This window comes from Cervus elaphus, chromosome 18, assembly GCF_910594005.1.
Source record: "Cervus elaphus chromosome 18, mCerEla1.1, whole genome shotgun sequence".
In the NCBI taxonomy this organism is placed as follows: domain Eukaryota; kingdom Metazoa; phylum Chordata; class Mammalia; order Artiodactyla; family Cervidae; genus Cervus; species Cervus elaphus.
The window spans coordinates 89,042,847-89,066,747 of record NC_057832.1 but is presented as its reverse complement, the minus strand read 5'-3'; the positions used below and the strand labels follow the sequence as shown (position 1 = coordinate 89,066,747).

General features: G+C 39.3%; 1 protein-coding gene and 1 non-coding gene across 3 annotated transcripts in view; both read right to left on the bottom strand.

Moving 5' to 3' along the window:
• VPS41 (VPS41 subunit of HOPS complex) overlaps window positions 1-23,901 on the bottom strand; it is a 203,202-nt gene that overhangs the window by 22,028 nt on the left and 157,273 nt on the right. For both annotated transcript variants that reach the window (XM_043871900.1, XM_043871901.1), the window contains 10 exons: window positions 22,488-22,603; window positions 21,013-21,069; window positions 18,027-18,088; window positions 17,119-17,200; window positions 14,628-14,720; window positions 8,974-9,101; window positions 7,371-7,515; window positions 5,188-5,229; window positions 4,999-5,049; window positions 1,200-1,337 (listed from right to left, as the gene is read on the bottom strand). In XM_043871900.1, coding sequence (XP_043727835.1) covers window positions 1,200-1,337; window positions 4,999-5,049; window positions 5,188-5,229; window positions 7,371-7,515; window positions 8,974-9,101; window positions 14,628-14,720; window positions 17,119-17,200; window positions 18,027-18,088; window positions 21,013-21,069; window positions 22,488-22,603 — 914 coding nt within the window. The remainder of the gene's footprint in view (window positions 1-1,199; window positions 1,338-4,998; window positions 5,050-5,187; window positions 5,230-7,370; window positions 7,516-8,973; window positions 9,102-14,627; window positions 14,721-17,118; window positions 17,201-18,026; window positions 18,089-21,012; window positions 21,070-22,487; window positions 22,604-23,901) is intronic.
• Window positions 23,730-23,801, bottom strand: TRNAC-ACA. The gene has a single exon. It is a non-coding gene; the product is annotated as a tRNA-Cys (tRNA).

Genomic DNA, 23,901 nt, shown 5'->3' with positions numbered 1-23,901 from the left:
CTCTTTTCCTAGATGATAGATTCAGAAGTGAGAAAAGAGAGGAACGTTTGCTTTTCTAAGATGATGTGTTTCCAAATTTATTCTTGAGTAAAAGCCTTAGGGCCCAAACGTAAACTGTTAATGTTTTTCATAAACTAATATGCAGGCAAGATTTTTTTTTAATTAACTGTAGATTCAGAAAACCCACTGAGCTGAAACTGGTTCATAGTATTCAACACATTTGAAGTTAATCATCATGGGCTGAAGAAGCAACTAGAAAAGCTGTGATTGCACATACATTGCATGTTGTCAGTCAACTTCTTAATACGTGTCTCTCATGGGTCACTTTGTTTTGTTGCTACATATGGCTGACGGTAGAAAGTACTTGCTCTCTGGCCATCTTAATTCAGGAAGACATGTGTAGATGGTAGAGAGCATTCCAGATGGTGTGAAGAACCACGGGAAACAAAGCTGAGGGTCTTCAATCGCCCAGGTACTAGTACACACATGGTGAGTATTGTAGTTTATTTTGAAACAGCAGGCTCATAACACTTACTAGTTCATATTCAGCCCTAACTAGAACCTCATAGGTATTAACTTATTCATTCATTTGACTGACATGCAATAAACATTTAGTATCTAATGTGTGGCTGGCTACCAAGTTTATGAGACTCAGTGAAACAAACTCCTTTTCCTTGAAGAATTTATAGGATGGTGGGAGACTAGAAACCATAGTTATAACTACAGTTAACTACATTATAACTGTAATGGAATTGGGTGTAACAGAGAAACAGAAAAGTACATCATGTGGGTATTTACAGCACACAGGATGCAGGAATGAAGTTATGTATCAACTTGGGGTCCTGACCGGGGCAGTTGCTTCTGGCTTTGGGTGGTTCGTGTCCCCCTCCCAGGCTGACTTTGCTGGTAAATACATCAGACTCCAGACAGTGTTTTATGGTTGACTGAGTTCTAGACCCTGGATCAGACCTTTATCCCAGTTAAACCTGGAATAGAGATACTTGAGGTCCTCACCAAAATCTGATCAGATAGGACCTCCCATTGTGATAGAATGCCTGGCAAAACCTCATGCCTGGAAAGCCAGTCTTTCCCTTGAACGCAGATGGATGAGCAGAGACAGAATACTAGAAGAACCCAGAGCTTACCAACAGTGACGACTCTCACCTCGCAGTGTTTGAGCCGGGGCATCTGGGACTCACCTTTTCAAGGGGGCAATGGATACTGTCTCGGAGAAATGGAAGCAAGTTGGGTCGGTCGAATTCAGCATAAAGGCTGATCTGCTTCTCATGGTAGCGCTGTCCCTTATGATGGTCTCTTTTGAAAAGCTTATGCAGATACTAAAAAGAGCAAAGGAATAAACAAGGGATATTAAACTATGGAACTGATACCTGTTTAACATTGCTATTTTCAGCCACAGACAGGCTGGCGGAAAAGCAGTTTTTGGGAAAAATCTCTAGGTGAAGGGGAAGTGGAAAGGAACCTCGGTAAGAGCAAGGAGGTGCTGGTACTTCCTAGAATGGCCCCGAGTGTCCTGTATCTGCCTCTTACCGACCATGTGGCCCTGGGCAGGTCACTAACCTCTCTGTGACTGAGTTTCTTTATCGGCAAAAATCTTCAGTTGTGAGGACTGAATGAGTTACCATTTGTAAATCACTTAGAACCACACCCGGCACAGAATAGGCACTGCAGAAATGTTAATGACAGGCGCTGTTAATATTCTCACCATCATCTGCTTCACCTCAGAAATAAAATGCTTGATCAGTGGTGTTCCTAGATTGTAAAAATTCTCATCCTTTATATAAAAGGGGGTAGAGGCATGGCAAGAACATGTTCTTAAAAATAACTCCAGTAGCAAGTGCTAAATTAATTGTTGTATTTTCTAAATCTCCTGTCCTTAAGTTTTACTGAGATCTGTGTTTGCCATGAAATGCTGCCTCCACTGGGGACCTCAAAAAGTGAAAAAAATCAAGAGTCAGGTGTTCTGAATCCATTTTCATAGCTGATTCCTTTTTCTGACTGAAAAAGTTAATGAACCTTCAAGGCAGTGAATGATTCACTTTCTACTTGGAGTAGTAGCAAGGGGATCAACAGATTGCACAGAAGTCAGAAATCGATGTTCAATGTTTCAGTTCAGTTCAGTCGCTCAGTTGCATTCGACTCTTTGCGACTCTATGAATCACAGCACGCCAGGCCTCCCTGTCCATCACCAACTCCCGGAGTTTACCCAAACTCATGTCCATCGAGTCAGTGATGCCATCCAGCCATCTCATCCTTTGTCGTACCCTTCTCCTCCTGCCCTCAATCTTTCCCAGAATCAGGGTCTTTTCCAATGAGTCAACTCTTCGCATGAGGTGGCCGGCTTCAGCATCAGTCCTTCCAATGAACACCCAGGACTGATCTTTAGGATGGACTGGTTGGATCTCCTTGCAGTCCAAGGGACTCTCAAGAGTCTTGTCCAACACCACAGTTCAAAAGCATCAATTCTTCGGCGCTCAGCTTTCTTCACAGTCCAACTGTCACATCCATACATGACCACTGGAAAACCATAGCTTTGACTAGACGGACCTTTGTTGACAAAGTAATGTCTCTGCTTTTTAATGTGCTATCTAGGTTGGTCATAACTTTCCTTCCAAGGAGTAAGCGTCTTTTAATTTCATGGCTGCAGTCACCATCTGCAGTGATTTTGGAGCCCCCAAAAATAAAGTCTGACACGGCTTCCACTGTTGCCCCATCTATTTCCCATGAAGTGATGGGACCAGATGCCATGATCTTAGTTTTCTGAATGTTGAGCTTTAAACCAACTTTTTCACTCTCCTCTTTGACTTTCATCAAGAGGCTTTTTAGTTCTTCTTCACTTTCTGCCATAAGGGTGGTGTCATCTGCAATGTTTAGTTCATGTTAAATGGACACAAACACCCTAGAACCCACCCGAGGTGGGAAGACTTCATCACACCAAGTGCATCCATGCATGTGCCCCCTTGATCAGATTGGTTCATCGACACCGTGCATCAGCCTGCCCTGAAGTTGTGGACGGGGAATGAAGTTGCTGGAGCTTGACACTTGCTGTCGTATACAGTCACTGTATAAGCCCAACCAGGACACAGCACACGGAGAAACCCCTCCTCGGGTTACCCGCTCCCCTCGCTCTCAGGCAAGAACTGGGGGTGTCGGAGAGAAGTCCCTGCTCCGATGAAGACTCCGGCCATTCCACTGGCATGGCGTCAGTGTAAGAGCTGACATACTGCTGTTTCCCAGAGGTGCAGATGGATTAAGAAGGTTCTGTCACATCTTTGGGGCAAACGCAGAGACATTTCTTCGCCTGACGGAGACGATGGGCCACTTCAGAGTGAGCGCTGCCGCCATTCTACCGCTGCCCCAGTGACACTGTCACTTGATCCCTGCCGCCTGTAATCCTGTCTCACGGCTGAAGGGAGCCAGAAATCACTGCTTTGCAAACAAATTCCACGATGACCCACACAGAGGTACCTTGCGTGGGTAAGCAGATAATCTGGAGATTTTCAATCATGAACAACAGAGCAAAAAACATTCAGAAGACCACTGAGCAAACAACCAAAGGGACAACCCCCCCCGCTCAAGTCACTTCACGTTCCTATATTGGAGTCTTCAAAAGCTTCAATGCATGAAAATGACTTATAAATGCTCTATTTCCTAACCCTTCTCCCGGGGTGCAAAGAGGTGCGCAAAGATACAGCAGTCTTATATGATGCTCACAGGCCTACTGGAACAACCCCCATTTTCACTGAAGACTTCTCTGGTATCATTTTGAAAGGACAAAGAAAAACATCTCTTCCTGTTTTGCTCCCATGATGACAGCCATGCAGAGAATCAAAGGAGAACCCCAACAAAAGGAATCTAGAGTAATGGACCCCATGGCACCACCGCACAGGCTCTGTCAAAAAACGAGGCTCTGCTCTGAGAGTGTTCTGTGTGGTGTTTCCTTAGCAGGAAAACTTGGTATCCTTGGTGCACAGTCAGGGCACTGGCTTGGCTATAACTGATGCCATAATTATATTAAATGGTAACTAGAGAAGTGTGGGGGTTTCCCTGGTGGCTCAGACGGTAAAGCATCTGCCTGCAATGTGGGAGACCGGGGTTTGATCCCTGGGTTGGGAAGATCCCCTGGGGAAGGAAATGGCAACCCACTCCAGTACTCTTGCCTGGAAAATTCCATGGACTGAGGAGCCTGGTGGGCTACAGTTCATGGGGTCACAAAGAGTTGGACATGACTGAGCGACTTCACAGACAGAGAACTGTGGGCAAAGAACATGACCTGCCATTCGTAAATAATGCATGTTGCCCACCATCAAGCCCTCAAAGCCACGGCAGCCAGCCCAACAGTGCACCCTGAGGGGAAGTCAGCTTGGAGAAAAACACACACGGGCCCTGGACAGTTAAGATGCATATCTAAGAGATGATTTCAATGAGCCCAGACTCTACCATCTTCCCATACAAAGGAAGGCACCAAAATCATTAACTTGAGATGTCTGTTTTCTGTGTCTGTGGTTAACAATCCTCTTTTGATGCTTCACTATATTTTTGTTTTTTTCCCAGAAAAAATTGCTATACATCCTGGCTCCCCTGACCTCTTTGGAACAGTCACTTAGCGCTATCTAAGAGGCTGCTCTCCCAGGCTATAGTTCTCTGTATGTGCTCAATAAAACAATTTAATTATCAACTTTCGGAGTGTGTATTTTTTTTTTTTCTTCAATTGACAGAAGGAAGGTGCTTACTCCTAGGCATAGTTTGATAATTCAAAAATGTGATAACTCTTTTTTTTTAAAATCACAATTCAATTGTGAGTCAAAGTTAAAGTTCCTGATCTATTATTAATTCCTACTCTGGATTCTGATCATCTGCTGCATTATAATAATTACAGAATAGTGTTTGTGTTCACTCCAGTCTTCTCAAACCAATACTGGAAGATGACTTGCTGCTCAGTTCAATCAAAGGGCAAAAGAAGAGGACTGTCATGCTTACCACGTGCTGCAACTCTGGTCTGTCTTCTAATTCTTCCACTACTTTTTTAATCTATAGGAAAAAAAAAATTAAATGTAGAGTTATGAGGATACAAATAGAGCTGTGAAATTATCTAATAAACATCTCTCTTCTTTATGGTGATAGTGGTCTTAGACACTCATCTGTTTCAATTCATATAAAGGCACTCACTGAAATTTTATCTTCATTGTCCAGAAGCATGTCAACAGCTTTCTGCAATATGAAAAAATACCCAGTCACTAAAATTTGCCACAGAAAAAGAGAACACAGAACATAATGTGTTATATATGGTATCACCATGAAAGGCAAAGGGCCTGTTTTACATGGATAAGAGGGTTCTTAGCTTTAGAATGGTTCTCGAGATATTTCTAAATGTATTTTAAAATTTGTTTCGATCTGCAGTCTCTGTGTTTTGCATACAACATAAAATAGTGCTTGTGCTACAACTCACAATACAAAGCATTTGGATTATTTCTGGTACCACAAAAAAAGAGCTTTCTTTCTGGCCACGTAAATATTGATGGAGTCCCTCTACAGATTCCACAGATATAAGGAGCGGGTCTCATGTGGAGAAGAGGATAAGACACAGAACGGGGAATAAAAAAAAAAAAAAAAGACACCTGAAGCTTCATAATAGTATAAAGCTTATAGATTTATAGAATTGAGTTTAGCTACCTTTATCATTCATGAAACACAAGTTAGACAGTGTCTGTAACAAGAGGTGGTAGGAAGACAGCCCACCAGACTAAGCCTCATACAGAGTCCCTGGGTCTTGTTCTTGACTCTGCTATTACATTGCCTACCTGTCTGCTGCATTTTTTTTTCTGAAACAATAGGATGTTGGAAGAGATTACCCTTAAGTTATTTTCTAATTAGAAAGTTATGTGATTCCTTGAGTTCATGCTCTTGAGTAGCAATGAATTTGAACTCATTCATTTTTTGTCTACAGCTTCATATGCAAAATAAGCTCTTGAGACACATGAGGGGTGGGTCCGTCCTAAGGGGAGACTGGCTATGGGAAATTAATTTCTATATAAGTTGCTCATCCCCTTCATCATCTTCTGCCAGAGAAGCAGAACCTCTGCACCTGAACTTCCTGGGACCTGGACTATTTTTAGATCTGTACTCCCTAAGGACTTGACTCATTCAGTATGAAAAATGGGCTTTAGCATCTTTCAGAAAAAGTAGATTTAGCTTCTATTTAAATTAAGTTTAAGTGTGTGAATTCTAATACACAGCATGTAATGGATACATAATATAGCACATAATACCCCTAGATACAGTAAAATAAAATTTTTAAAAGCCCAAGTAACCTTTTTGGAGCCTTAAGTGTTCTACTCTTTGATTTACCTAAAATTTCAGCCTTTTGAGTAACAGCTACTGTGTTTTATGAATCTCTTTCTTTTCATCACTAGCACTTGGCATTAACTTTCTTTTTTAAAATACATACAAACAATTTGTATCACTTTACAAGACCCACTGTGAGATGTGGAGGCTGGGTGCCCTCATCAGACAGAAGTCAAAGTGTTAGTTGCTTAGTCGTGTCTGATTCTTTGTGACCCCAAGGACTGTAGCCCTCCAGGGTCCTTTGTTCATGGAACTCTCCAGGTAAGAATACTGGAGTGGGTTGCCATTCCATTCTCCAGGGGATCTTCCTGACCCAGGAATCAAACCCAGGTCTCCCACATTACAGGCAGATTCTTTACCATCTGACCCACCAGGGAAGTCATCCCACTATTCAAATCCACTTTATTATGAAATATTACATCCCACATGTTCTGGCCTGAGCATCATCTGAGATCAATAGAAACTCCACATGCTAAAGCTGTGAATGCCAAAGAATAAAAGTGCATCAAACAGATCAGAATAGTTTACTTACAGCTTGAATTCTGGGACATACAATTAAGAGGATTGAATGAGCTAAAGCATATGGCTAGTTTCTCTGTTCCTATGAATTACAATGAACTGTTTTACTAAAAAAAAAGAAAATTACTTCACATACACACAACTTTAAAAGTTCCACATCAAGTTATGATTGCTTTTACAGAAAAACTGCATCAACTAAAGGAGTCCTGAATGCCAACTACTAAAGGAACATCCAGTGAGGGTCAGAGTGTTCTGAAGAGTTAGCATACAACAGGTTATGTGATTTATTAACTACTCCAGCATGTGGACAAATGTCTATGAAAAACGTGGGACAGCACAAATAATTTATCAGTAGTAAAATAAGAAACACATTATAACTGATTCACTCTGCTGTATACTTGAAACTAACATACACTATAAATCAACTATACTCTAATAAAATTTTTTTAAAACTAAAGAAATCTTAAAAAAAGAAAAAGAAACATTACCTCAGAATCAAAATCCATTAATAAAACAATTTTATCCTTGATAGAACTGAAAAGATTATGTTTGTGGATCAACTGGAAAACATCCTTATGTCTTAACGTTAGGTATATTTCCAAAGCATTGCCATAGTTTTTGTCATAGGTGTACCTGGTAAGACAAAAAGTTTTTACATTAATGTTCATCAACACTTCTAATAAAACATGAAGATATACTCAATAAATCATGTTTTACTTTAATGAAAACTGAAAAACTTGTTCAGAGAGAAAAATTAACTTTATTTAGAAAAGTGTTCCTTGGGATTGAACTATATGTGACCAATAAGTATTTCTTTCTCAGAACCTTGAGAAAATTTTAGAAAATTGAAAATATTCTATTGTCAATATTCTGTCAATATTGACAAAAACTAATTCCCTACAGAAAACTCTCAAAATGTTTTAGAGAAATTGATATACAATGAAATTATGACCCCAAATGAAGGAAATTCTTATTCTAGTAATAGAAAAATCAGTTACAATTCTTATAAGCAGTATTCAGCTGACAGATGGGTGATATTCCAAAAGCTTATCTGTAAGGAGTTGTATAAAATTCAAATGTGTTTTTGTATTGAAACAATGTTTTTCACAATGCTTAATTTCGCAAGTCAGCTCCTAAAGGCCAACTGATGCTTAGCCGCACTGGGTCCATTATTAGTACTACAGAATTATCAGTACTATTAGTACAGTGTTAGTAACTAAAGAATCCAAGGAAAACTATGTTTCCAGAAGAAAATGATTAGTATTCCAACTCAGTGCCACAAACAAAACTCCTTTTGTGGAAAGTCTTAAACAGCCCTGAATTCGAGGCCTGGTCTTGGGCAAAAGAGGTGAGAGTGACAGAGGATTTGTCTGAGACGGTGGGAGTGTGAGGAGGGACTGAAGCTGGATGGTCTTCCCGAGGTTAACTGCAGTGTGCTTCTTGTTTCACTAGTCAAAGGTCCTAGGGCATGGGTGGACCTTATCTGTCTGCATCTCAGGCAGTTAGCACAAAGCCCAAGTCACTGAAAGTGTCCCAAAATACAAAAAGCATTGACCAAGCTTCCATATTCTGAGACCTGACTCAATGCCAGGCACTGCACTCAGTTCTTGATTAAGAAATTTCATGAAAATCAACCCATACGGAATTGCCCCCTGTGATCTTACAGAGAAAGAGTCTACAGTTTAAGAAGTTTACTAACTTGCAGACCCAAGAATGACAGAAACCCGAGCCTCACTGGGAAAATGACTTGCTGCAGTAGTCCAAGACCTGGCGTCCTTTCCTCCCCAAACCACTGCCCTCCACCAAGTGGTGCTGACCAGAGTTCCTCTCCTCTGGGAAATAAATTACAATTATAATAAATTACAATAAATTTAAATTAAAATAAATTACAGTCTCACATATTTCCCTTACCTTACCTTCTAGCTGTACACTGGAGGCTTATGAAAAGTTTTCTACTAAGAGCGAATATAGGAAAATTGCACATACAAACTTGCATTCTCCCAATTCAGTTTGCCAGATCTAAAATATGAAAACTTTTCATGACGATTGATTTGGACCAAAAAAAAAAAAAAAGCATTAAAATATACTCACAATTCTGCCAGGGTTTTAAGTAAGGTCCTGTTCTGACTATCTTTCTTCAGGTGATCCCGAACCGCTTGAACTATTACTGAATTGTTGTACAGATCTCCCGGCCATTCTCGGATCAATGTGGCAAAACCCTATCCAAGGGGGAAAAAACAGAACACTCTTTAAAAAGGAAAGCAATCCCAAGAATTCAATGCCTGAAAAGTTTTCATGGAAAACACACAAAACCATTTTATGATGAAAACACTGGTCCATAAACATATCATCAGTTTTCAGACTATGGGTTTGGTAGTGGCAAGGGAGGCAGAGAATAACCACATGTCCATTTCCATTGGCCACTCCTGAGAAGAGAAGTGGGCAGAACCATCCCTGCTCTTATTACTGGATGAAATGCATGAGGAAGCGGGGCCCGGGGGTCCTTCCATTAGGCACCACTGCACAGAGTTTAGGTCTACTTGCTCTCTCCTCCTTGTGGACTAACTGTAACACCGGAAGGCATTCTTTGACATCTTACAGATTCTGTCCAAGTCAGCTGCACAGCCAGCCCTGGGCACATGGCGGCTTTGCTCCCATGGTGGACTCACCCAGCGTCCCACGTTCAGCAAGTTATCATCTCCATCTTCCTTCCACTGGGTGCCTCTAACTCTAGTTTTGTTTAGGGATTTGGGACTTTGGTTCAAGTCTTATCCCCTGCTCTTACCCTGACTCTTCCTGGATTTTAAATTTTGTGGTTCTCATAGAAAATTCCAGATCCCTTGATTGAATCCTGTCTCCAGTGCTGTGGATCCTGTCTCCAGAGCTTTCCAGTGCTGTGAGCCAGTGTCCTGGGCAGCCTCTGCCATGACGATCCCTAACTTTAGCCCTTGTAACTCAAAGTACTGGGGAGCAGTTTACTTACTGATCTTTGGCAACTTTTAGGGAAAAAACAAAAACAAAACAAAACCAAAAACCTTAGATGTTTCTATAGATAGAAGAAATAAAAATATTCACATTATTGAAAAAATTATTAATATTAAATAACACAATGAATGCCTTAATGAGGCTTCTCTGGTGGCTCAGATGGTAAAAAATCTGCCTGCAATGCAGGAGATCGGGGTTCAATCCCTGGATCGGGAAGATCCACTGGAGAAGGGAATGGCAACCCACTCCAGTATTCTTGCTGGAGAATTCCATGGACAGAGGAGCCTGGTGGGCTACAGTCAGACAGGACAAAGAGTCAGACATGACTGAGCGACTATCACTTTACTTCAGTGCCTTAATGAACTACTTTTAATTGGTTTAAATGATACTTAGAAATGAAAACAGCATGGTGGAATTTGCTTCTGTAAAGTACTAGGATTTTGTAAGAAGAAAAATCATGAAAGAATCAGGAATATAGTTTCAAGTCCAGTTTCTACTCAAGTATCCCCTGGGAAGGATGGCAAGAGATCAGAACAGGCTGTATATTTTCTATTCAAACTGCAACTTTCCTTCATGTGACCATGACTACAGTTTGATCTGTGAGATTTGGGAAGGAGATCCACTCAGTAAAGAGGACATATTTTATAAAACCATTGAATCACAACATTAAAATATTCTCTGAATCAAAATGATACTTTGGAGCAAGTACAAAGGATCAAGTTTCTGTTTTCTTAAGGCTCTGTAATTTATAACATTAAAAGAAAAAAGTCCTGACAAGATTTCTACCCCAATACTAGCAATTCTCAGTAGCCCTGAGACCAGGAATAATACTATTCAGGGAAAGATGAAAGCCTGGCTCCTTTTTTATTTTCCTGATTCAGTTAATAGCCTTGCAACACTGCCAACTTCTAATGAAAATAAGACAAAATGACTGGTCACACTGTGTGATTAAAAATGAGACGACTCCAACATAAACTGAAATAAACACTTATCACATTTCGCATTAGGCTATTCTCTGCTTAACTGATTTTATGTACCTCTGATTAAATGTGATGAAAAATACTGATGAAATTACCCTGAAGCCTTTATTAATAATTAGAAGACACAGTTATCAGGGAGCTATTAGGATCCAGTGGCAAAGTAAGAGAATCCCCTGGTGCCCATCAGAGGAAGTAAGAGGTTAAGGACTATTCATTAAACGAAATGCCACAAAAATCACCCCATTTTTATCATGCTTATATATCTGCTGTTAATATTATGAAGCAAGGCTTAACTATTTAAATAATTCTAGTAGGCTGTAAATTAAAAATTAAATTAAAAAATTCCAGTAGAAACTCCATACAAAGAAATCATGAAGCACCAGTACCTTCAAGAAAAAACTTTTAATTTCATATATATTTTTATTATATTTTTATCAATGTTTAAAAAATAATTTGCTTTTGGCTGTGCTGGGTCTTGGCTGCAGGCTTTTCTCTAGTTGCAGAGTGGGGGCTACTCTCTAGGGGTGGAGACAGGCTTCTCCTGGCGCTGGCTTCTCTTGGTGCAGAGCATGGGCTCTAGGGAGCTCGGGCCTCAGCAGCTGCTGTTCCCGGGCTCTAGAGCACCCGCCCTATAGTTGTGGCTCATGGGCTTAGTTGCTTCATGGCATGTGGGATCTTCCTGGACCAGGGATTGAACCTGTGTCTGCGACATCTGCATTGGCAGGCAGATCCTTTACCACTAAGTCACCAGGGAAGCCTCATATTTTTATTTTTAATCTGACCTTTAGGACTATTTAGAGGCACAGAATTTTCATCCGCATTATATGAGATCAAGTGTTGCTACGTAACACTGCTATCTGATCAACTCTGTGACAGTTTAACTCAAAACTAAACATGAAACTGAGAATGATGGGAGCTAAAATATGAATTACTTACAAGAGCTTATGACAAAACCAAATTACTCATACACTTCTTAATAATAATGACGAGGAAGATACCCTAAAACATTCAGCAGAAAAACATCTATAAGCTTTAAGTTATGCTTATTTCTTCCACTCACAGTCAAAAGTTTTCCAGGTATGAATCAACAAGATACCTTTAATGATACAGTATTTAAAAGTTTCTGGAAAAAAATAAGGGTTGAATCATGAATTGTAAGAGAATCACACAAATAATAAAATTGCTTTTTTTACTGTTAAATTACTTTAAAAAGAGGACAAGTATACTAAGCTTTGGTATTTTGAAATAAAGTTCATATTCTTTCCATATTTTCACAGAACACTCATAATTCTTTTTTTTTGGGAAGATGTACAAAGATGGAATATTTATGACAATTATTCTAGGTACTTAGAACATACTGGAAAGAAACAGGGACAGTCCATTACAAGTCTTTTTTCACTGCAGAAACCTTTTCCAATAACTGCAGCCAATAATGTTCTCTCATTTTTTTATATAACACATTACTCTGCCTGTTTTACATATTTTCTAGTTACTTGAAGCTTATTTATATGGTGTCCCCAGTCTGTAAACCCACTGAAGGCTGGGACTGTGTTTTCCTCTTGGATCCAAATGAGTACTCAGCCCAGTCCTCGACCATGGTAGGTTCTAAAGATGTGTTGAACTGAACTGAATAGAAAATAAATAGGAACCATGCTCCTAGACTGCATGAGTTAGAACCTAGCATAAATGGCATACACTATTACCATAAACTCTTCTGTACAGATCTAGCAAGGAATAGATCCAGGCTGGGAGGGAAGACTGGATCATGACACTAGAACATATGCTAATAAGAAAAGAACATGAATAAATCCTGCCCCATTAGTATGCACAATTAATAGAGAAATATTTTGTTCAACTTTAATTCATACTAAAGCACTTAATCCCTCCCTGTGATAAAAATACAGGCTTATAACAGTAAAAGAGATACACTGGTGATGTAGGCATCGGAATGCTTGAATTGAACATATCCAGGAACACTTGGCTGACAGCAACTGACCAAGTCCTTGTGTTATTAAAGGATTACAATCTTAAAAGTCCCTTTAGATCTTAAGCTCTAAAAATAATCTCAGAGTGAGAAGGTAGTATTTGCATTATTACTTCTCTTTAAATGGACTCAGTTATTGGTTAAAAAAGTGCCTGAGTAGGCACTCAAAACACAGTTCTTTTTCTCATGCCCTCTCTGATTGCCTCTTTCTATTTCTATTAACCTTTCTGCAAGCTACCGCACATTCTTGTGGGAAGGAGGAAAGTTGTAAATAAAGTCTTCCTTATTTTCAAAACATAACATCAGAATGTGTGAAGGCAAGGACAACCCGTAACACACTGTGAGGTACCAAAAATGAAAACAGATCACTGGGTTCGGCTCCTGAACATTAGTAGGAGCTGAAGATGGCACCACTTTTATGAAAGACTGTGAAGGCTGGACAGAAGCCGGAGAATAGGAGCCCAGGGTCTGCAATCTACCAGGGTATGGATCCTCCCAGCAGCAGAACTTACCAGCCTTGTCTAGAACCTGCCCACCAGAAATCTCATCTTTCCCTCTGGTCAGAAGTAGGAGAAGGCTGAGTATTTCCATAGCGTTTCGTGGATAGCCTTATGAGAGCACCTGGCATATGATGTAATAATTTATCTGTTTATCTTTGCAACCTCAACCTGCTGACATTTAAGGACAGAATTCTTTGTCATAGGGAGCTATCCTGTGCATTGAAGGATGTTTAGCAGCATCCTGCTGGCCTCTACCTACTAAATGCCAGTGTTGCCAATTTCCCAGTCATGACAACTAAAGCTGTCTCCATCACCAAATATTTCTGAGTGGGTTTGGGGCAGGGGGCGGGTGTCTGCCCCTGTTGAGAACGCTGGTTTACGTGCTTGGGTGTGACTAGGACTATGAGCTATTGCTAAATGCACATCATTTCATTCACACCTGCATGCCTAGTGCCTAGCACATTCCTGGGATACAGCACGCATGAAACAGATTTTCCGAATAAATGTGTGTTAAAAGAACAACTTTAAAAACTATAATCCATTTTGGGAGACTTCCCTGGCGGTCTAGTGGTTACGACTTCGCACTTTTACTGCCGAGGGCCCAGGTCTGATTCCTGGTTGGGGAATTAAGATCTCGCAAGCCATGTGGCATGGCCAGGGGGAAAAAAAATCCATTTTGGGTGCACGCAAACGCCAAATTTAAATTCAAACCTAGGCATGCCTAATATATATGGCCATGGGCAGGTTACTTCTTTAATCTTTAGTACTCTGTAAAATTGGATATTACTAGGTATAGTGTTGTTGGGAGTATACCATCACAACAGCAAGTAAAAGTGCAAAGTATATAGTAGATAAGCAATTTAAGTACCAGTTTTCTCCTTAATCAATAAGCAAACCTATCACTTCCAATTCCCTTCCTGCCTCCCAACTTCTCTGATCCTCTTTTGGCAAAACTCTGAGTTTCAAAAAGTTCTACATTCTTTAGGGTAGTTAGAAGCATTGTTAGCAGATGCTATTCTATCTCTGAAAACCCCCAAATGGTACTTGATCCTTTTCCTTTAGCTCTATCAAGAAGCTAGCTTTAGGAAAATCTTCAAAATGTCCACAGATTAGACATTTTCTCTAACAAGGTGTACACATTTTTAATTGTCATCAGAGTGTATGTACCCCCAGTTTTATCCACCACACAGAAGCTGTAATGCTGTTGCCTTTAAACCAGCTGCTCCACTGTGATATTTTTCTAGATTTCTTAACATTTTCTACTGAGAACAAGATGACCATGTTAGAATGTTGTACCTCATAGTCACTTTCCAAAAATTCATGTAAGATCATTTCATAGATGAGTGGTTTCAGAACTGGATCCCCTCTTGGCAAATAAGGACTAATCGCCTAAGAAAAGAAAAAGAAAAAAAAAAAAAACTTTAAAAAGTAGCAAAGTAAAACTGTACTGCAATAGGCAACAAATATAAAAGTATACATTTACTTTAAATTTTAAGGCAATAGAGTACTTTGGAAAAATATTACAAAGATAAAAGATTCAAATAAGCTCTTTTTATAACATATTTTTAAAAGTACATATGGGGTGTCTACATGTATGAATAAATTTGAATCAAAAAACTTCCCTCTGTTAAGTAAACGTTCTCTCTTCTTCTTGATGAATTAATGAGAATCTAAGTTATAAGAGAGAATGTCACAGAAGTTACATGATATCTATTCATGTTTTGAAATTAAGGGGAAATACACCTTGTGTTTTTAGCTTTTTCAGTGCTGTATTAAAAGTTTCCAATTTCCAAACACTTGACAATAGCTCCGCAGTGCACTGCCTTACCAATCACCATGCTCTGTCCTGGGGTCCCAGAACCTGGGGCACTGTCCCCAGGAGCTCACAGCCTCAGAGGGAAGATATGCTGATATCTAAATAGCCAATTGCGTGCTAAGTGTCTTGAAAGAAGGATGAACAGGGAGCTGTGGAGAGGTGGATCTTGGAGACTGAAGCAGAAGTAACAGATGCCAGGGGTCTGTCAGGCAGAGAGAGAAGGGCAAGGCCACCCTTGCAGAGGGAACAGCAAGGGTAAAGGCATGGAACCATGAGCACCCACTATGCATGCAAGGAGGTCAGCATGGCTTGGAGATGGGGCTCAAGAGAAAGCTGAGAGGGGGTCATGAAAGGAATCTGGATTTGATACTTTCAGCAGGAGGGGATGAGAGGAACATGCTTATTTTTTCAAATAGCTAATTCCGGGTTGGGCTTCCCCTGTGGCTCAGTGGTGAAAAATCTGCCTGCAATGCAGGAGATTTGGGTTTGATCCCTGGGTTGAGAAGATCCCCTGGAGAATAAAATCGCTACCCACCCCAGTATTCTTGCATGGACAGAGGAGTCTTGAAGGCTTGTGAGACCATGGGTCTCACAAAGGATCAGACATGACTGAGCAACTAACATGTTCACTCTGGGTTAGGACTGTCCACAGATCTACCAGAAGGCCCTTGTAAGAGCTCAGGCGGGAGCTAAGGCAGTGGTACTAGAGGGGCAGGAAAGGCCCAATAATACTGATGATGTGAAACTGACAAGGACTGGCAATTAAACAGAAGGAGGAGGTTAAGTTACATGTTCTCATCAGGACAGTGGCTTTGAGCTATTAGACATGGAGAAATAGGTACACTGTGATGTCACACACACAGATTGAAAGGAGAAAGACCACGCTTAGGTGGGAATGGAGTCACATTAATTTGCGTGACCATTATCAGCCGTATGTACACACAAGGAAAAATGGCCACCACAAACTTCCAATACAGATATGAAATTCATACGGAGTTCTGAGTGATGGAGCCATCATGGTAAAATTGGCTATAGGACTGGAGAAGACCCTCTAGGACTGGCCCAATAAACATGACCATAAGTGTCCTTGGGGGTCTCCCAGAGAAGACATATTTATGGGGCAAGGACAGGATGAGGCACAGGGCTGGCCAGCTGAATAACTGCAGTTTTTAAAAGCATATTTATAATTCTAGGAGAGCACTATAAAGGCTCACAAAAACTGAAAAGTGAAAATGTTTCACACATACCTACAGGCACAGGAACACTTTACCGATTAGTTTGGATATTGTACACTAAATTGAAAGATTAAAGAAATGAAATATCAAAATTATTTGTTGGAGCTACCTGGTCAAAATGTTTCATCTATCTTCCAGTAAGTAAAATACTGGAAAATGCATTAATTATTCAGTACATGTGAAAAAAGCCTTCTGTTTATAATCTACTATGATGAGACCATACCTGTTTCCCACGCTCATTAAAAAGAACGTTAAAACTTCATCTGAACACCGAGGAAATCGGAGGGAGATAAGACAGTGAACATATCGTACATGTAATAAATATGAACCAGGCTTCTGTTTTATAACTAATTTCTAAAAGTTTTTCTTTCTAGTTGAAATGGTACTCACTTCCCAATAAAGAGCTGATTACTACTGTCTTAATTTTATTTCCATTTCAATATTAATATTTTGTCATTGTTTAGTCACTAAGTCATGTGTGACTCTTTAGCGACCCCGTGGACTGTAGCCTGCCAAGCTCCTCTGTCCACAGAATTTGCCAGGCAGGAATATTGCAGTGGGTTGCCATTTCCTTCTGCAGGGGATCTTTCCAATCCAGAGACTGAACCCGAGTCTCCTGCACTGGCAGGCAGATTCTTAACCGCTGAGCTGCCTGGGAAGAAGAAGCTGCCTGGGAAGCCCTCAATATTAATATACTACATACAAAAATTAAGAGTTAAAAATAAAGTTTGCTTACCTTAAGCTGTCCAATTTCTTTAAATTTATAAACTTCATATTCCCAGAGTGCTGCATTTTTCCCAAGAATTTTCTGGCATTTGCTGGTTGTAAAAAACATCCCAGGGAGAAAGAAAGTATAAATAAAGAAAATAAACAGAGACAGAATAAGCAGGCATTTCCCCTAGTGGTTTAGATAAATCTCTCATCCCAGAGTTTTGACAAATTTCCATCTCAAGTGCCAATGAACAAAAAAGTATTTATTACTGGTACTCACTTGACTGCATGTGAGTTGATGGAAATCAAGAAAATACAAAATACTTATACATAAAGATGAATCCCTTTCAGAAAACTTTGATAAGGGTTTTCCCAATGATTTTCCTGTTCTGAGTTTCCTACTTAACCAGATGAATGCTGCTAGTTTGGGGACCCTTTATGCCTTGAAGAAATACCATCATACCTATAAGTATCCACTTAAACCAATTCTTCACTGGCTTTAAATAATGGACTACAAAATCAGACTTTAGAACATTAGAATTCTACCTCAGTGCATAATACGGAAAAAATGTTTATGTATGAATAAAACTTTGATTTACACATTAAAGAAACACATTTCCCTAAATCAGGGGACAAAAATGTAGGCCTGAAGACTATCTTTCCAGGCTGCCTTATAAAATGGGTAAAATCTCAGACTGTTCATGTTTTTTGACACCTCTTTCATTGAGAAAAACATTTTTCATTTGGTAAAAATGAGACAGTAGGTGGGTAAATAACATATCAATTCATTCTGTGGTTAAAACTATTACTATTCAAAATTACCCATTACAAAAATGTAAACAAAAAAAGTCAGTTGTAAAGAATGACTTATTTGTATTACTAATATGGCTTGATTCTATTTCTATTAAATAATTGTGAAAACATCTTGATTACCGTGCTGCTATATCATACTCTCCTTTTGCCACCAGATGGTTTATATACGCCAAGCCGATGTCCTAGGGAAAATGAAACGAAGGAATTTCATAATGAACTGGAATGCATGGAGGGTGAAAAAGTTGGTTTAAAGCTCAACATTCAGAAAACTAAGATCGTGGCATCCAGTTCCATCACTTCATGGCAAACAGATGGGGAAACAGTGGAAACAGTGTCAGACTTTATTTTTTTGGGTTCCAAGATCACTGCAGATGGTGACTGCAGCCATAAAATTAAAAAGACACTTACTCCTTGGAACGACAGTTATGACCAACCTAGACAGCATATTAAAAAGCAGAGACATTACTTTGCCAACAAAGGTCTGTCTAGTCAAGGCTATGGTTTTTCCAGTGGTCGTGTATGGATATGAGAGTTGGACTATAAACAAAGCTGAGCGCCAAAGAATTGATGCTTTTGAACTGTGGTGTTGGAGAAGACTCTTGAGAGTCCCTTGGACTGCAAGGAGATCCAACCAGTCCATCCTAAGGAAATCAGTCCTGGGTGTTCATTAGTAGGACTGATGTTGAAGCTGAAACTCCAATACTTTGGCCACCTGATGCGAAGAACTGATTCAGCTGAAAAGACCCTGATGCTGGGAAAGATTGAAGGCAGGAGGAGAAGGGGACGACAGATGATGAGATGGTTGGATGGCATCACCGACTCAATGGACATTGGTTTGGGTAGACGCTGGGAGTTGGTGATCGACAGGGAGGTCTAGCATGCTGCGGTTCATGGGGTTGCAGAGAGTCGGACACGACTGAGCAACTGAACTGAACTGATGGAAAATTGGGTCTCAGTTCCTGAGTGAGCCATGACATTGGGTCCTACTAGCACTGCTGACAAGAACCTATTCATACTATACCTCAGTTTGCTTTATGTAATGATGCTCATTTCTTTCTCAATCATATTTGAATACACTTGTATTTTCACAAATTTTAGAATTCATAATTTTTTGAAAGTTACTACTTTAATGGCTCCTAACCTGCCCTCTTCTAAAAAATTTCCTACAAAAGAAATCTCTGATATGAGAACCACATTTCATGTTATCACTAGATATAAACTTGTTTCTTGTGCTCTCATCTGTAAAACGTGAGTTATCTGTCTCTTCTACATCAAGTCTGAGGCTATGCTGCAAGAGAAGAGAAATGACAGGACACCACTTGAAAGGGAAATATTCAACTTGACATCAACATGGACGTGAAAAACAATACATTCAAACCCACAAGTTTCCTGACGAGGAAACAGTCTCAAAGCAGTGAACTGACTGGCTTCCCAGTCTCACGCTCATTCACTTATTCTTCTTTGGTTCTGAAAGGATTGGGGGTGGCCTGTGTCACAGATACAGGGGACCTCTTATGACTCACGATTAGTTCCATGCAAAAGCATCTGCGTTAGAAGCTTAACTCAGTATATGTAAAAAATAAAACAAAACAAAAAAAACCTTAGATTCTTAACTTCTACTTTACGTACAAAAAAATATTTTCTGGAACTTCTTCCTAGATGGCAGAAATGGTAGGAGCCCATTTCTCTCTGCTTGCCTTGTCCTAGGAAGGAAATATCCAGGCATGATTAATGTAGAGGACATGCCCATTTCAAGAGTGAAGGGAAATACCCAAAGTTCTTAGTTGATTCAATTTTACTTTAAGGACGACTATGTAGGAAATCATATTCCAAATCTGTTGGAACTACAGGGTGAAGAAAGGGTGACTAACTTTATTTCTCTGAAAATCACAGATCACACTATCTATAGTGAGTCTACAGGTTCAGAGAAGAGATGCCTCCTTTGCTGAGTCAATTTCTCCAACTTTTGTTCCCTGTGTTTCTTTAACCTTTACCTGATTTTATCTCTTTCCCCTTATCATAAGCATGTTAAATGTCTCTCTTACACAAAATACCCAGGACTACCAAAAACCTGCCCATGATGTCATAGTCCCCACCTGCAGTCGTGAATCTTTTCCATTTTGCAGCAAGCCTTAGTAGCCTCTATTCTACTCGACTTCATCATCTCCCATTCACTTTCACTCTGCCAAGCATGTTAAGAATAAATAATACATGTACAGAAAATGTACTTGTCACTTTCATGTTACCAAATCCAATGTACAACTGACTAGCTAAGTTTGTCTTACTTTTGACCTGCTTACTTCAATTATACTGTTGTACTGGCAGGACCACTCCATTTTTAGATAATTCTTCCTTATTCTCTACAATTTTCAATGAATAAGTTCCTGAGCTATTTTCTTTGTATACTCTTTGAGAATTAGGCTATTTTGAGGAATTTTAAAGAGAAGGTTAAGGTGGGAAAGTGTAGGCAGAAGGAATTTGTATTGGAACCCAAACAGCCACAAAAGACTAATCTTCTAATTTGCATTTGTCAACCAGGGTCCTGGGCTAGATGATCTCTAGGGATCTTTCACACTCGGAGGATACCATTTCTTTTCTGCCTTTCCATCTGTACATTCATTGTCACAGTTAGCAAAGAAGTGGTCTTTTATTCACAATATTTTTCCAGAGTCCAAAATGTAATAAAAATGTATGTGATGTCCTAGATTAGTCACCATAACAAAATTAACTGGGTCTGTTCTTACGGAGACGTGGAAGCAATCTAGCTTTATGAAACTACTCTCTTGATAAATTTCATGATAATGTGATTTTACCTATGATTTAAAGAAACTTCTCCACACATAACTGGAAAGTTTTGTATTTAAAGGGTATTTATAAATCCAGTTTCCAAATTACCTAAGACTGCCTCCTAGCAGGTGTTCAAGTTTCTTGTTTACAAGCAGAAACTGATCCAATAAAATGAAATATTTTGACCTCACAGGCTAGAGAATTCATGGGAAAGAACTTCTCAAAATGTAGGAAGAATCTGTTCTTCTCAAATTACTTGCAGTCTCATAACTTATTGAAAGGTAAAGTTATATTTCAAATAGTAAAATTATATACTTACCAGAATCTTATGTCTTTTAACATTCTTTTGGCTAATTTCAGCTGCCATCAAAGCTTCCTGTGTTTACAAAAACATGACAAAGGAGAAGGGGAAAAAAGGGAGCGGGTAGGAGAGAAAGATATTGAGGTTATAAACACTATATTTATTATGTTTTAAAGTTATGGTCTACATAAATAAGCCCCGCTTTCCCATGGCTTTTGCTTCAAGCACAGGAATTTTTAATGTTATGGTTGAGTGAACCTCACTGAATTCTAACTGAAACAAAAGCAGTCAACCAAAATGAAGACTTCTCTTATTTCCATGTGAATTCATTTCCACATTAGGATACTGGAATCACATTTCAGACACAAATTAAAATACAAAAAAATCTCCTAGGTTCAAAGAACAACAAAAAAAATCCATCTATCATTCTAAATCTGTTTGACATGTATTAACCAAGGGGCACTTTTCCTTTATGAAACATAAAAAGTAAACTATATACATACACGTAGGTATAACTACAATAAGATTTTGAAAATCTCTGATTCTATTTTTATTTTATTAAGTTTATAATGATTACTTTACCACATCTGTTTGAAACCCTAATTTATTTCTTTAAGAAGCTACTGGATTCAAAGCTATCAAGGTAATAAAGGTTGATATTTAAACCTTTAAATATCAATAACAATAAAGTATCAATACTTGGACTCCAATATTTGGAGTATCAATACTTGGACTCAAAAGAGTTTATATATTATCAACTGGTATCAATACTTGGTATCAATACTTGGATTCCAAAAAGTTTATATATTATTCAATAAAAACATTTCTTTTCAAATCGTGTCAGGTGGTTACAAACTTAAAGCACCAAATAAATGGACTATTTTTTGTTTTTTAGCTAACTAGCAGATAAGCCTCTCCAGAGAGCTTCCCTAACTAAACCACCACAACAATGCTTTTGCAGCTATTAAAATGTTTTCCTTTTTTTAAAAAAAAGTCATGATGGGACATTATCTACTCAAACTAGTCGGACCCAATACTCAATGAAGTGGACAACATCATTCTATCTAAAAAGGCAGTTCAAACCAACCTAAATGAGTATAATTTGATAGCTTTACTTTTACATATGAACTAAGCACAATATAAATGAACTAAGCACCAGATAAATTATTTCACTAAAACATTCAAATAGTTGATCCTGAAATACTACCTCAGTTAAAAACCACCAAATAAACACATCAGTAGGCTGGATTTAACCTACCCTCTCCCTCCATCACCAATTCTTCCTCCATTGAACAATAAAGCCAGTCAACCTCCCTGCCATCTCTATTCCCTCTCATTTCTGGAAACCATAGTGGGAAGTTGTTAGCCTCCCACATATTATTAGCTTAGAGCATTCTAGTTGACCAACATGAAAGATTTACTACAAAAAACGCTTTTATCCTCTTTATGTTACTGATCTGTCAATACTTTGAAAAAAGTAAAAGCAAAACTACTTCATATTTCTTCTTTTCAAGAAGCCAGTCGATGTGGTCATCTTGGTCTCGTTCCTTCGCTACAACAACATCCCTTGGACTCACGATGTAAAAGAGTGACTCCCCTTCTGAGTACTCTAGAGATAAGAGAAGAGAGGAACAAGTTGGGTGACTCAATAGGAGAAACCTTGGCAGTGGTTTGGGAGGACTTCATTAGACTACTCAGTTTTAAGAGTGAGTAGAAAACTCTCCTACCTTTGAAATAAATATATTTGCCTGTGTTTGAAGAGGGTGGGAGATTAGAGGTGAGAATGTCAGAATCTATTCCAGTGCTTTAAAAAATATTTACATGGAAAAAAATTTGAAAGAAAAAAGAAGAAAGAGAAGGAAGAAGGAAAGAAGAGAAGGAAGGAAGGGAGGTGGGAGGAAATACCAAAAAATCTTTAAAAAAAATAAGGAGGGCTTAAAAATTATGTTTCGTAATTAACATTCTGACCTCAGTTGAAAGTGTTGAAAATTCTTGGTGTCTATCATATATAATTTATCTACTGTATATAAATTTTATTGATGGGCATTTATGGCACTGTTCTATTTTTACAGAACAATTACACCCTACAGTTGGCGATAAATGTTTCCTCCTCATCAAGGTCAAGGCCAACTAAAACATAAATGACAGATGCCCCAAGGCCTGGGGACATCATCTATCACTGCAGCATGTTGTGCACAATGCCGATGGTAAGGGTTTCCTGCAGAATTCAATTATAAAATCTGTTCAGAAGGGTTTCTAAGTGTGCAGCCAAGTTTGCTTTAAGGAAAAATACCTCGACTGGATGCATTCTCTTGTGAATCACATTTGCTTTTTTCTAAGTCCAAAAGAGACACTCCCATTTCCCAGCTGATCATGGGCTCATATAAGAAAACTCAGATACAGGGTATTTCTTCATTTCTCTTGACCAAAATAACTGACAATACCTCAAAATATGTTAATTGTTCTTAAAGAAGGAAAGATTGTCTCAACAGCCAAAGCTGTTCTATTTTTTCATCAATGTATTTTTCAAGAATAGAGTGACACCAAAAGACCCTGTTGCTGGGCAAGACTGAAGACAGAGGATGAGATGGTTGGAAAGAAAGTGGAAGTGAAGTCGCTCAGTCGTGTCCGACTCTTTGCGACTCCATGGACTGTAACCTACCATGCTCCTCCATCCATGGGATTTCCCAGGCAAGAATACTGGAGTGGGTTGCCATTTCCTTCTCCAGGAGATCTTCCCAACCCAGGGATTGAACCTGGGTCTCCTGCATTGTAGGCAGACGCTTTACCATCTAAGCCACAAAGGAAGTCCGAGATGGTTGGATGGCATCACCAACTCAATAGACATGAGTTTGAGCAGGCTCTGGGAGTTGGTGATGGACAGGGAAGCCTGGTGTGCTGCAGTCC